The sequence below is a fragment of the Musa acuminata genome, chromosome BXJ1-4 (assembly GCF_036884655.1).
Source record: "Musa acuminata AAA Group cultivar baxijiao chromosome BXJ1-4, Cavendish_Baxijiao_AAA, whole genome shotgun sequence".
NCBI lineage: Eukaryota > Viridiplantae > Streptophyta > Magnoliopsida > Zingiberales > Musaceae > Musa > Musa acuminata.
In genome coordinates, this window is record NC_088330.1 from 9,583,337 (window position 1) to 9,598,283 (window position 14,947).

The 14,947-nt window shown below is 40.1% G+C and overlaps 2 protein-coding genes and 3 non-coding genes across 5 annotated transcripts; all 5 read right to left on the reverse strand.

The window, feature by feature from the left end:
• Positions 1 to 1,346: 1,346 nt before the first annotated feature.
• LOC135672411 (ethylene-response factor C3-like) lies at positions 1,347 to 2,299 on the reverse strand. Its single transcript, XM_065180892.1, has one exon. The coding sequence runs from the start codon at positions 2,223 to 2,225 to the stop codon at positions 1,605 to 1,607; it is 621 nt and encodes a 206-aa protein (XP_065036964.1). The 5' UTR covers positions 2,226 to 2,299; the 3' UTR covers positions 1,347 to 1,604.
• Positions 2,300 to 9,257: 6,958 nt separating this feature from the next.
• Positions 9,258 to 13,982, reverse strand: LOC135646599 (ethylene-responsive transcription factor ERF096-like). The gene is made up of 3 exons (XM_065165653.1): positions 13,361 to 13,982; positions 10,417 to 11,412; positions 9,258 to 10,290 (listed from the first exon to the last, which is right to left on the reverse strand). Exon 3 carries the CDS (start codon positions 10,098 to 10,100, stop codon positions 9,564 to 9,566), a length of 537 nt encoding a protein of 178 aa, XP_065021725.1. The 5' UTR covers positions 10,101 to 10,290; positions 10,417 to 11,412; positions 13,361 to 13,982; the 3' UTR covers positions 9,258 to 9,563.
• A 164-nt stretch (positions 13,983 to 14,146) lies between these two features.
• Positions 14,147 to 14,230, reverse strand: TRNAL-CAA (transfer RNA leucine (anticodon CAA)). The gene has a single exon. It is a non-coding gene; the product is annotated as a tRNA-Leu (tRNA).
• A 79-nt stretch (positions 14,231 to 14,309) lies between these two features.
• TRNAL-CAA (transfer RNA leucine (anticodon CAA)) lies at positions 14,310 to 14,393 on the reverse strand. The gene has a single exon. It is a non-coding gene; the product is annotated as a tRNA-Leu (tRNA).
• Positions 14,394 to 14,472: 79 nt separating this feature from the next.
• TRNAL-CAA (transfer RNA leucine (anticodon CAA)) lies at positions 14,473 to 14,556 on the reverse strand. Its single transcript has one exon. It is a non-coding gene; the product is annotated as a tRNA-Leu (tRNA).
• Between the last annotated feature and the right edge of the window lie 391 nt (positions 14,557 to 14,947).

Below are 14,947 nucleotides of genomic sequence, written 5' to 3' on the forward strand. Positions count from 1 at the left end.
ATAAAAAACACTCGTATATTGCTAAGAATTGACGAAAGTTGGATGGCACATGTTGGATTATATCCACAACTTACTAAAATTTTAGATTGAATTGATATCTCTCTTGACCAATTCATTCTCTCTCTCTCTCTCTCCGTGTATATATAAGCATTGCATCAAGAACAATAGAGCAATCATAAGATGTGATGTCCACCATGGTTGGATTAAGTTCCAGGAAGGAACAATGACAATAACAACTCAGGACCAAGTCATAAATGGATTGCGATGTGACCCATGCGTGTTTGTCTTCATCACAGGAAGTGCAATTCCCCTTCGTTCTTTCATGTTGAATATTTTCCACCTACAGACACATCATTGTCGGATTAGTTCTGCATAAAGTTGAGTCCAAGGATATCATGCATGTCAGTATATGCTAAATTTAGATCATGGAGATCTGAGAAAATATTTTTATTTTGACCACAAACTTGCCACAGAAAAGATTGACCTATTTGTAAGGGAAAGAAAAAAAAAAGGGGGGGGATCAAACTGCAGTCCAAGTCATTTCTGATGGCCAGCTTGGTAGCCTACAAAAGAGCAACCAAATGATGATCCAAGTTATTCAATCTTGTTCCTATTTTGCTCATTTTTTTCTCTAGTGCTTTCCTGGTAGCATAAAATTCGATTTTTGTAAAACAAAGGAAAATTTTGTGAACCATTGAGTTGTTTCTATCACTAGCTTTTCTAACTACTGCATGCAAAAGAATGAGATTTTCTAAACACCACATGGGAAGGAAGAGAGAACTTCTATTTCATTTTCTCTTTCCATCAATCAATCAGCTGCTGATCTATTGATTTATTATATATCTCAAAATAAGGTTCAACTAAAGGAAAATTTGGGAAATCACTCTGTAGATGATGTGATATTTCTTTGTAAACTGATAGAAAATTTCAGAACAGAGCTGAAAGTTCCACTACACCCACTGACACACAACACCATGATGCAAGAGAAGGTTGTATACAATTGCACCAGCTGGATCTTAGCTGCTAGTAAACTGTAGGATTGTCAAAGCTGGATCATGTTCGAACTTTAATATGTCTATGATCAATGTGTGGGTGATGTATTTTTTGAACAGCCCCTTTTTAATTGTGATATCCTATCTACTATATATGTATATATATTTCTTGAACAGCCACTGTTATATACGTATATAATATATGGGATGGGCACATCGTTTCCTCCAGTAAATATGATCTCTGTCTCACTCCCATATCTCAGATGGTTTCAGATCAACTCTTCCAATCCAAACAATATGAGCCGTAAACTCAGTTGGACAGAGTCTAGCAATACATGGAGCTCATCGAAAAAAGGCAACATGACATCCTCTTTTGGCATAGCCTACCTTTTGACATGGTAATCTGAGCATGTATCTTAAATTGAGAGAGAGAGAGAGAAGATCTTTGCTCGTTGTGTAGGCCACATGATGATGCAGCCATGGTTTACTATACAATGAAGCATCAAGAAAGAAGATGGATCCAGATTTTATGGGAATGAGCAAATCATTAGACTTGTGAAGCTGTTAGTCATCACAAAGAACAAGCTACAGGAAAGCAAAACCATTGGATGATCACCAAGGACTTGCAGGTTCTGACAGTCTCAAGAGTTCCTCCAAGTACTCTGCTCCCAAGTCCTCCAAGACCACAACACTCTCCCTTACCTTGCCCCCTGACCTCCTCCTCTTCCTGATGCAGTGCCTCTTCTTCAGTGCCAGAACCGGGGAACACCCATCCACCCCCAGCTCGAGGTCCCGCAGTGACGCCCGCACACGCTCGGCAGGGAAATTGAGCACCGCCGCCGTCCCCCTCATCGCCAATGCCGCCTGGTCGTAGGCCAAGGCGGCCGCCTCCGCGTCGTCGAACGTGCCCAGCCACACTCTCACCCCCTGCCGCGTCGAGTCCCTGATCTCCGCCGCGAACTTCCCCCACGGCCGCTTCCGCACACCTCTGTAGCTCTTCTCGCTCCCCGGGGGCTCCGCCGTCACGCTCGACCCGACCTCTTCTGCAGCCATGGTAGAGTCAGACACGTCGGGAGCATCGATGAGCATGTCCAGCAAGAGCATCTCATCGGCGTCGTTCACGTCGAAGGGAAGCGGTTGGTCGAGGCGGGAGCACGGGGCAGGCTCCGGGGATTCGGGTGTGGACGCGGCCGAGGATTCGGAGCAGCGGAAGTAGAGGTTTGGAGAATCCATCGACGGAGAAACAGGCTTCTTCTTGCTCGGCTCGTGTGGTTTCGCGGCATAAGAGCCTCAGAATCCCCGGCTGTTTATACCGGTCAGGGTGTCTGGGTTGGATAATTCCATTGGCCGAGACGTGATAGGGAGGGTGGGACCCGGAGGCTTCGAATGGCACATGCGTCTTTGACCTGAGGCGGCTGGGTCAATGGATCAGAGGAAATCATCAGCGTGCGGTCATGGCTTCGGTATGGATTGTACCTATTAGGTGTCCCGAACACGTGTCGCTCTAATGCCTGCGTGTAACGTTGTCTGGTGTCGTGGTGAGGTAACAGAGCCTCCCATTGGCCAAGGTAACTGGGCCCCACCTAAGTGAGGGATAGCGGCGGAGCAAACATTTTGCCTTTTGATATGAATTCAGAAAAATTAAATACTCAAATTGAATCCAAAAAACCTACAAATTTAACCCAAATTAGACACGAATATATATATATATATATATATATATATATATATATATATATGTATGTATGTATGTATACATGTATATATATATATGTATATATATATGTATGTATATATATATATATATATATATATATATATATATATATATATATATATATATATATAATTCTCGAACAATTAATGATAAACTACAATGCAAATATTTGGTATTTATATTCAATTCAATCGGAAATGTGGTTCGAATTAATTGCTCCGAAAATATATCAGCTCATTTTTCGTATCGTAGTTAAGATCGATTCATTATTGCTTACCTACTACTCTATAAATGAGAAATAATTATATAATCTAAAACGATTATTAAAAGGTTCCATACACAATCAACCGCAAGATTGAAGCATCAAATAAAGTACTTAACAAATAAGAATATAGCTAAAGTGATAAATTTAAGTCGACCATAATAATAATAATAATAATAATAATAATAATCTAAATTAACATTAATGTCACTCAAAAAATTATGTCATAAATTAATAATTTTCATATTTATCCCTCTCATTTTGACTTTAAAAGGTAATGAGTCAAATGATCAGTGAAAAATGATGATATAATAATAATAATAATAATAATAATAATAATTAATAAATATATAAATAAATAGCATTGGAGGGGTATAAATGCTATTTTATGATTTGGAATGCAAATATCATATCCAAATTTCTATAAATATTTGTCTCTAAACATCCATCTAACAATTCAATTAAGAAAAACCAAGTTTTATTGTTATTTTGTTTATGAACAAAAAGGTTACTAATATAAAAAGGAGTACTTGTCAGCGTCTGCCGTGGCAGCGCCGGCGCCGGCGGCGTATAAAGATACGGTGGGGTCACTTCGAATCCGTAGCAAAATCCAAAGGCGTCGTCGTGCCCACTGGAGCGATTCACTGAATCCAACACAACGAAATAGCCAACATAAGAGAAGCGGACGTGAATTCAGATACAGTGCACATATCCACCCTGCCAATTGCATTGCACGCTGTCCCACACAGCCTTCGTTTTTCTTGGTCTGTTGATGTATTGTGGTATGCTTGTGGAGTTACCTCGGGACTGATTAGCTGATACTTATGCAGAAACCCACGAGTGCATTTTTAATCCGATGAGAGGTGGTGAGATATGATTAATCACGTGTGATCGAGCACTCTTTGTGAATCCGATTCATCACGTCAGCTAAGTGTTAGGAACGAATCGGTAGTAAGAGGGAGGATTGAATTAGTGTAGTGGAAAAAACTATTTAGATTTGAAAAATTTTTGTTTCGATTAAACCAGATTCCGATAAAAATCATTTCGTAAAGATATTAATTTGAAAGTATACGAGAGCGTAGTGAAAACAGTAAGAAGGTAAGTAGTTTATAGGAAAGATAAATTGCTCAAAACGAAATGTAAACCAGATTTTTATAGTTGTTCGATCATCATGACCTACATCCACCCGCTAATTCCTCTTCTGTCGAGGCCACCAACATCTACTAATAATCTTCTTTTAATGGGCAAAGATCAACTTGCTAGTCATATGTGCCCAGTAAGTCAATCACGTGAGTAATAACACATGTGACTTGATATATAATCTTTTTACTTATTATATTTTGATATTTATCACTTTATATTGACTATTGCACATATGCATGTATATATTGTGATATACTTGGATCTGTGCAATGAGAATTGGATCGTGATGATATCACGATAATGAGACCAATTCGTTTTTAAACATATATCCTAAATAATCCCGATCATAGGTAACTCGAAAGGGATATCGAGATAACCGAATAGATTGGTGTACTGTATATACGTCTATACGATTGATGCAGTTGGTCTCATAGCTGCTCGTGTGGGGACACTAGAGATACAGTACAAGTGCTCATTAGAGAATGAGTTCATTGATTGATCCGCTTATGGAATATTGGATGGTTGATGATGCCTTATTATCAGACAACGATTTCGTAGTCCCAGTGGTGTATCTGGTCCTTAGACTTGAGATACCAAGGATATCCTGTATGAGTGCTCCATTCTTTGATACCAGATTTATAGGTTTGAATGTACCAAATCTAGTACAATCGGTCATTGGGAGTGACAATCGACTTTACGAGGGCTATTGAGTGTCGATAAAGGATCATTCACTCTCGGCGTCATGAGAGGAATATCCCACATGTTCTTGTTCAGACAAATCCTTGGCTAGGGTCATTCGAATTGAGAGAGAAAGAGTTCTTCGGGAGAATCCGATTAGAGCGAGACTCGAGTAGAAACCGTATGGGTCTGACAGCACCATACCCTATATACGATCTCTAGGATATTATATGGATGAGGGACTATAGGTACACGGTAATTGAGGACATACATATCCAATGGATTGAATTCTCGTATATCATCTAGGGATTACGGCATAGTGGCCTAGTACGTCCGTAATCGATGAGTCGAGTGAATTATTATGGAGATAATAATTCACTGAGCCAGAAGGAGTTCTGACAGGTATGAGTCACGGTCAACTCGATATTAGGCCTAGAGGGTCATAGACATATGGTAGGCATTGCGATGAGTAGAAGTTCGGATATGAGATATCTGCCAGAGCCCATAACTTATTGGATATCCAATAAGCCCCTAAATTATTGGATCATATGGATGAGTTCCGATAAGAGCCTATAAAAGATTATTGGATAGAGATCTACTAATCTAAGAGGCTTGGATAATTGGATGCAGATCAAATACCTAATAGAGGAGGATCTGTTAAGGTTTGATGGGGGACCTATATAAATATGAGGGATTCAGTGGTTAATAGGATAGAGTCTTTGCTTGCTTCTCCTATTCTCCTCCCCCTCTCCACCTCAGAGAAGATTTGAAGTTTTGAGGAGAGTCATCGCAGCCTTGCTATGTGGATCACTACTAGAGAGGAGGACGCTTGACCTCCTTCACCCTCTTATAGAGATCTGTAAGGAAACAGGGATATACGATCTCCTTTGGTAACACAATCTATTCTATACGTAATTTGTTTTGTGGATTTTTGCGCATCAATCTTCGCATGACGATGAACATCTTTTTAGAAAATTGGAGATTTTGTTTTCTTGTTCTTCCGTTGCATATGTGATGTCGTCCCAAGATTTCCCAATACAACTACCCTTACAACTCGATTCTCCTTTTGACAAGTTCAGAAGAGAACTTTTACAACCCCCTTCACACCTCTCTTAAACAAGACTAACACTTAAGTTTTGAGAGGAGTTCACACAAAATTAAAACAGGATTTTCTTTTTCTTTGTGCTCTTAGTTCTTATGTTTGTTAACTAGGGATGAGAGGAATATTTATAGGCCTCAAGTGGATTCAAACTTGGAGCCTAAAAAGATCTCATTCGGGGTTTCTCGGGTCTTGGTGGTACCATCGCTTGGGAGACTGTATTTGGCGGTACTATCGCTTGACACTGCCACTGGGCGGTACCACTGCCTGACATAGTCTCAGAGATTATGTCACGACGATACCACCTGTTGGGTCACTGTTTGGGCCTTCCACTTAGCCCAACATAGTCTAATCTTGGGCCTAATTGGCCCCTAATTGAGTTGGCCCAATTCCAACCTAATTATGTGTTAACTACAAATTTTAAGGCATAGACTAAGCAAATGATTCCGATTAGTCTAGGTCTCTTCCGACGAGCTTTCGATGATCTTCCGGCGAACTTTCGACGATCTCTCGGTAATGTTCCAACAGACTTCCGGGAAGCTCCTGAACTTCACGACGATCTTCTTGGTGAGTTTCGACGAGCTTATTTGGCAAGCTTTTGGACTTCTCAGTTAATTCCAACAGAACTTCCGACGAACGTCTGGACTTTTGACGAAATCTCAAACTCTCAACGAAATCTGGTTCTTTGGCGCATCGTTCTCTCTTTCGGCCTATTGCCCAATCGGCCAGTTGACCTCTACAACTCCGATTTCCTTGACGTAATTTTTGCTCTTCTTGACCTGATGCTCGATCCTATGACCTGAGGCCTTTTGTCGATATGTCGACCAATCCTTCGGTTTGACGTCAAATCTTCTGATATGTTTCTCTCCGGCGCAACATGATTTTTCCTACTTTAATTGTCTCTCCCTGATCGAAACTTCCTACGTTACCCAAAACGTAGATTAAATCATAAACACTCTCAATTGGTTTCATCATCAAAATCCAAGATTCAACAATAAGAGCTCCTTATGTCGATGATGATAAATAATTTCACATAATCATCTGGTGGATTAACTCTACCTTTCATTTCGATGATTACTATCCAATTTTACTATGAAAAAACTTGAGTGTATCTGATACTCCATGCATACTTTTATAGGATCATCTATCAAACCTTATATATATATATATATATATATATATATATATATATATATATATATATATATATATATATATATATATATATATATATATATATATTATACTTGACTTATGATAACTTCGGATGCTAAAAGGTGCAGATTGAAGTCGAGCTCTTGACACTAGAATAACCAAAATCTATAATAACATTAACTTATCTTATTATTTCAGAATATGATGTTTTGTTTGTTGGTCTTTCTTAGTGTGTAGGTTTGGGATTCTATCTGTAAAGAGATTTGTGGTGATGGTGGCTTCCTATCTTTGTTATATTTTCTTTCATGCACAGATAGTATCTTCCTTATACTTTTTAATTTTTGAATATATTAATTAATTTAATTGATAATAATTCTAATAATATATTATAAAATCCTAGACTCAAATCACTTACCTAAAAAGGAAAATATAAAAGTAGCATTCCTTATTAGATGTCTAAGTTGAATCCAAAAGAAATAGGGTTGATGTGATGTTTTGTTTATTTAGGGATGCATTGGATGTACACGTGCGACCAAACTATTGCATCACGTTGAGTTCAATGTAGCTATTTACTCCGCTACTGTAGTGTTTTGGATCGAGAGATGCTAAAACGTTGTCGTAATATTGTAGAACGGGCATGTCACGATGATTAATTTTGACTTTGATCGCAGCTCGACATAGTTTTAGCCTTCTTCTTCTCCTTTAATCCACCTACATTTAGTGGCTTTTTATGGCAAATCATCAAGCTTCCTTTTGACCACAGCTTTTGTTGGGTTTGGTGAGACTTTGACGTTGATGTTTCACCCACAAATCTTCCTTTGCTATGAAAACTAACAATCATCATAATTTTCATTAGTAACTGGGAAAATATTCTTCCCCAATCGCAGCTCCTAACGTGGCAGCATCGTCTTCAAAATCCGATCAATAATTAAGTGACTTGGATATCAACCTAAAATAATAGTATGTAAAATATTCTTTTTGTATCTCATATATATATATATATATATATATATATATATATATATATATATATATATATATATATATATATATATATATATATATATATATATATATATATATATATATATATATATATATATATATATAGTAGGATAAAAAATATTCTAGTTATGTTGTAGAATATTTTTTCTCATTAAGATATTATAAAAAATCATCTTGGCATGATAATTGAGGTCAGTCTTATTGTTTTTTATGTGAGCATAAGAGAATTCATGTTCGAAAATTCATCTGACTTCGATCTTTGTGTAGATTAATCATGGAGCATGTACATGAGTTTATCTCAAATGTTCATTATCTTACATTAAGTCTTATGTTGGGACTCTTAACAAAATCATTGTGATACCTAAGTTAAGAAGTTTCGACATGGTTAAAAGTATAAGAGGCGAAGGTCTAATCTGGAGCGCAATATTGACATCCCCCTCTCATAATCGGGTTTTTGATGTTTTACCATTAGGAAAAATTCTTGCCTTCAACAAAGGACGTGCTTTAGGCGATTTACTTACACCTTCAGCAACGGAAGATGAGGGCTTCGATACGAGTGAAGAAGAACGCACGATGGGGCTCGTAGTGTTTGAGCCGAAGTTGATCCTGCTTTGACCAAGCAAGCAGACATGTAAGAAGTGGCTGAGTCAAAGAACGGGTCAAAAGTGGTCGCAGGTGTTGACCGACACTCCCCCTCACAAACACCACTCTTGCATTAAACAATGGGAGATGCATTATATGAGACTAATTAACTATAGGAAGCTGTCTCCATCGCCATGAACGCACGTGTGGCTCCTCAAAACGGTGTTCAACCCAATCTTAGAGTTTGACCGGACACTGCACTGAGAAGTCTGATGCATGGTCGATGCCAAACAAAGTGGGTCAAAGCTTCAATGTGAAAGCTTGGTTTCGGTACTGCCTTCAAACACATTTGCGTCATCTGCAGCAACTTGAGATGCGTTTCTTTCTTTGAGATGACTATCATCTTTTGATCATTACATTTCCGAACTTTGGTAGTTTCAAACCACTAATAAAAGCTAAATCTATTTAATGCTATTTCACGAGTTATCCGTAAGTCTTTGACTTTTCGCTTCCTTCAGATTAAGTGCATGTAGACAGTCCTTTTTCCGAGAGACAACGACAATAACCGGCACCACCAACGCCCAAACAAAAAGTACAGAGGAGGAACTGTTTGGCTTTTGAACTCTCGTCCCTGCAGCTGCGCACAGCTTGACCCGAACATGCATTCATTCCCCTATGCAACATTACAGCCAACCGTGCAGACATAAGAAGTCAATGCTATCTTCCTTCTCATGAAGGTCAAATACAGTAACTTCGACCAGTTGGCCTCGAGAGAGAACATCTCGACCGAGTTATTGGATCCAAAAAGCTACCGCATCTCACTCTTTCTTATTGTCATCAAATCTTGAGCATTTATGTAACACAAGAAGCTTTCTACTACGAAGAAGCTTAAGATTAGACTCTTTAATGGACTCGATAGTTGCACAGCGTTTACTTGAAGCCTTCACTCGACTGCAGAAGCTCGTCCAACACCTTGTCGTCCAAGCACTCCAGTTCGATCACCTGCTTCCCGGTGGTGGCGCTCCTGCGAGGTCGGCCAGTGGCCGACGAGGAGGAGGAGGAGGAGGAGGTTGCGCCGCCGCGATAATGGACGACCTCGTCGGGGAAGTTGAGCACGGCGAGGGCGCCCCTCATCTGGAAGGCGGCCTTGTCGTAGGCACGGGCGGCCTCCTCGGCGGTGCCGAAGGTGCCGAGCCAGACGCGGGCGCCGTGCCGACTGGGGTCACGGATCTCCGCCGCATACTTCCCCCACGGCCGGCGTCGGACGCCGCGGTACTTGGCCTCGTCGCCCTCCTTCCGCTCTCCGCCTCCTCCCATGCGGGTGGGCAGCTCACAGTGGAAGGCGGCTTTGGGTTGCCAGGGGGCCTTAGACTTGGAGGGAAGCGGTGGGTCCAGAGGAAGAATGTGGGATCCTCTCCAACTGCGGCAGCATCGAATCGAAATCAGACGGTCCAAATTCCACGACATGCAAATCGACGGTTGTCGGAGGGGGGATGGATACGATTCTGGGTTCGATGCATGTAGATGAGTCGGAGCGATGGCTTCGGAAGGGTCGTATTCCTTCTCATTTAAAAGTGCCACAATAGGGAAGCGTGTGTAATTTAATCCTCGGATTTGACCCTCGTGCTCTTCTTCAACATCGTGGTGGGTATTGGCTCTGCAAAAATGGATCAGATCAAAGTTGGCTTACAAAAGGCTAATAATAGTCTTCGATGTCACTGTGAACATTAAAGATGGTTTCAACGTCAAAAGAAGAAGGCGTTTGTATCGATTCCTCACTTACATGCGTTGTACATGCACAGGGTTGATGGAACTTGTGGCGTCCAGGCGCCAATCTGTTCTTTTAGTGTCTCGCTAAGAAAACCAGTGGCTGGAAAGAGAATTGATGCTCCAGGTTTGTTGGCTCTCTTGTTCCAGGAGTTGAGCTCTGTACCGTTGTGAACGCGACCAGGTGGGTGGGATCGAAGTGGATTGGTTGGCCTTTGTCGATCAGAGGGGAGACGGAAAGCTCGCAGCCGCCGCCCCACCAATGAGCTCACACGTTGACGGATTCATGCTCCATTTCCCCTGATGAAGCTTGCAACAAAAGAAGAAGAAAAGAAGGCATTCTTATCTTGCCAAATCAAGTGTATAAATTGGATATGGCTAAAAGCTCATATGCTCGATCATGGACAAGGATTCGAGCAGCCCATGGGGTGAGAGAACGTACCTGGTCAGCAGCATCTTCTCTGGTCCCTGGTGAGAGAAGATTAAGACAACTGGTGAATTAGATTACCTGGTCCCATCAAACAAGAACCACAGTCTACAGAGGAGAGGAATATAGCAAGGGAAAGATTCGGGGAGTCACCGGTATGCAAAACCATATCCATGAACTGAACAATGGACAAAGGATGGATTATGTCTACTACAAAGAAAAAGGGCATTATCTGATTCATCTATGAGTGGCATGAAAGAATTCTATTCATTATGCTCTGAATATACCAATTCTTCCACATGTATGTAGAGATATATATTTCTACGATGAAAATACCACGAGATCCACAAGACTCAGATTACTGGATCAACTCATATATGTGAAGGTTGAGATGGCGCGTTGTCATCTGTCTCTCTGTCGTGATGGGTGCTGATACTCTCAGGAGCCACCAGATGTTCGTGCCTGTAGGCTGCTGCAGATGGATTTCTCTGATGATTGATTGCTGTAAAATCATCACAAGATAGGAATACTGGCGTCGACACAACTTTGCAAAGTGAGTCCTTAATAGCTCAGCAGATCTGCAACCTCTGTCAAAAAATTTGCATATTGTGACAATTAGAATCGGGAATGCTAATACAAGCATCCTCTTTAGTTCAGAAAAAGAAATACCTTCACATGGCAGACAAATCTAAAAGTTTACTCAAACATGTACAACGTAATCTAAGTAGCACAAACACTATCAGGTTTCGATGACATTTAGCCTTTAGAATTGCATGCTTAAGCTAATCCGTTTCGCTTCAAACCAGGAGTTTACCATGCATCAACAATTCATTGTTGGAATTCCAGAACAAGTGTATAGCTGCATTTCACATAAGAAGACAGTATGCATCATGTTCTTTGCCAAGGAAGAAATTGAAATATATAGAACTCTGGCAGAAGCAAGATGAATTTTTTTTTGTTGTTGCAGTACTGAAACTGACTCATATTTCTCTGTCATGTGAAACTGAACTCAGATGTATAGTCCAAACCAAACAAAAGGAAGGACATCACACAGGATTTTGATTAGGATTCGTAGAGGAGCAGAACCCACTACCTGCTCTGATCTCATGATGAGGATTTTGATTAGATTCTAGTAATCTCAGAAGCTTAAGTTGCTCAAAAGGAGTCCATTATTTGTATAAGCCTTATCAGCTAATATCTCTCCATGCAGGGGCTAATTATATATTACCCTCTATAATTAGTTACATTTAATATCCTGTTCCTTATATTTTCAAAAGTTACATTGAGATCCCTATACTTATGAAAATGAAACATTTGACTCGTTGCTCTAACAAAACCTCTCTCTCTCTTGATTTTTAACCCTGCATAAGGATCTCAATATTTCACTTTCATAAATATAACGATCCCAAAGTAACTTTTGAAAGTGTAGGGACCGGAATACTAAGGGTAGCTAATTGCAGGGGGTAATATATAATTAGCCCTTCTATGCAGATTAGGATAGAGATACCAAAGATGTCAAGTTATGGAACCAGTATACCTGTAAAGAATTCTCTGGAGATATTACCAATGCAAAATGTAGCTTTAATATTCACTCTTATACACCAAGTTATACTTTATTAAGCATCACAAGCTCTACAGTTGAATAGTATTCCTTTCTACCACTCTTATGCTTGACAGAGGGGAGCATGCAAGTTATTCCAAATGAAACTGTACCAATAAGACAGCAATAAAAGAGGACACATCCTAAAACACTTTACAAAGAACATTTGAAAATTTTATTAAACCTTGAAGCAAATCATTCCCCTCGACCTAGTTATACAGGGTTTTCAATTGAAAGCATCAGTTAAAAGTGCCAAGTGGAGTGGGAACATCTTGATCGAGCAAAGAGGGACAATTTCTATAGAATCAAATACACATTATCATGGCTTATCTATAGTTTTATGATATGATCTCAAAGGTTTGCTGGAAATCTAAAATGTATGCTGTAGTACTAAAGGAGGTGCTAGAATCTAAGTCACCATGTGTTGTTGGGTAGCCATTCGTAAATGAAACTGTACTAATAAGATATAGCAATAAACGAGGACACATCCTAAAACACTTTACAAAAAACATTTGAAAAATTACTTAACCATGAAGTATATCATTCCCCTCGACCTAGTTATACAGGGTTTTCAATTGAAAGCATAGGCGAAAAGTGCCAAGTGGAGTGGGAACATCTTGATCGAGCAAAGAGGGACAATTTCTATAGAATCAAATACACATTATCATGGCTTATCTATGGTTTTATTATATGATCTCAAACGTTTGCTGGAAACCTAAAATGCATGCTGAAGTACCAAAGGAAGTGCTAGAATCTAAGTCACCATTTGTTGTTTGGTAGTCATTCATAAATGAGCATATCGTAAACTTGTACCGGCACAACATTACTCTACTTGCCTACTACCAGTATAATGTTGGACCAAGATAATAAGGCCTATAAACCCCACAAAACAGCTTGGATTTCAGTGAAGCATGTCGAAGAAGAAATCAGTACCTATAGCAAGGCTCTGATACATCTCAGCAGAACACGATATGGCCAATTACACATCCGTGATATCCTTTCAACTAAAAGCATCTGTACACTTGATTGCAGCCAATTCGTCTCCATGTAGTTTGCTCCCAGATTATCATAGATATATCCAACCACAAGAGTGCTTTTCTTGATTCTCTCGGCCGCTATTTCCAAACAAAGATTAGCCTGATCAACCATTTCATCGAAGAGAAGTGACATCCCCATCATCGTTGAGATATATGTATCCCATTTATCATGGCGTGATTCATCCCCTCCCCAGCAAACATAGAGCAGTCTCAAAGTCGTTCACTGTACAGTGATGCTATTATCTCCATGTATGCAACCCTTGAAGAGGCGCCTCTTCCCATGAACACCGCGAGATATATCCCTTGTCACATTAAAGAACGGACGGCAACCCATTGCCACTCACTCACCGGAGCCTCCCGATTGGATGCTCCAAGATCGAAACCCTAAAACCCAGACAAACCGCCCGAGTTTTGACCAAAGCCTCAACCCGCCTGTCCGTCACCGGCTTGGTTGGAGAGCTGCAGCATAAGTCATATGTCCGTCATCAGATCCGCGGCGGTAACCCTCGGTCAAGGTAGCTGTTGTTGAACCTGGCGAGCCCAATGGAGTCCCCGATGCCGAAGGCCAGGGGTCCACCCGTGGACGTCGCACCCGACGGAAACGAGTCATCAACTAGGTTAGCCAAGCAAGCCGATTGTCACCGGGATCGAGGCATTCTACGCGAAAAAGACAAAAGAAGTATGTCAGAAGTGGGATTTGAACCCACGCCCTCTTTCGAAGACCAGAACTTGAGTCTGGCGCCTTAGACCACTCGGCCATCCTGACGTTATTATTGTAATAACGGATTCATCCTCTCCCTAACAAACATATAGCAGTCTCAAAGTCGAAAAAGACAAAAAAAGTATGTCAGAAGTGGGATTTGAACCCACGCCCTCTTTCGAAGACCAGAACTTGAGTCTGGCGCCTTAGACCACTCGGCCATCCTGACGTTGTTGTCGTAATGACGGATTTATCCCCTCCCCAATAAATATATAGCAGTCTCAAAGTCGAAAAAGACAAAAAAAGTATGTCAGAAGTGGGATTTGAACCCACGCCCTCTTTCGAAGACCAGAACTTGAGTCTGGCGCCTTAGACCACTCGGCCATCCTGACGATGTTATAATGATTACTTACTTTAATATTTTAATGATTAATAACCAAGGGTTAATTAATTAATTAATTAATTTTTGATAGTAAAATAATAAATATTACCTTATCCACTCTAGCATGGACCCCACATGCTTTTATCAAAAGACATCATTTTTCTCTTTATTACTAATTAGCACACACTTAAGTTTATAATTAATTAAACCCTGATATCCAATTTATGACTAATTATATTAATTTCAAACGGATGGAAGGATATCCAAATATGATTTAAATGAAAGAAATAGTATTAAGTATACTGTAAGATTTGACGTAAGGAATTAATTATTTGACCTTCGTATTTGATATATCAATATTTATGGGTGCCATTACGTAAAATTAATACTTTCCTAATTAT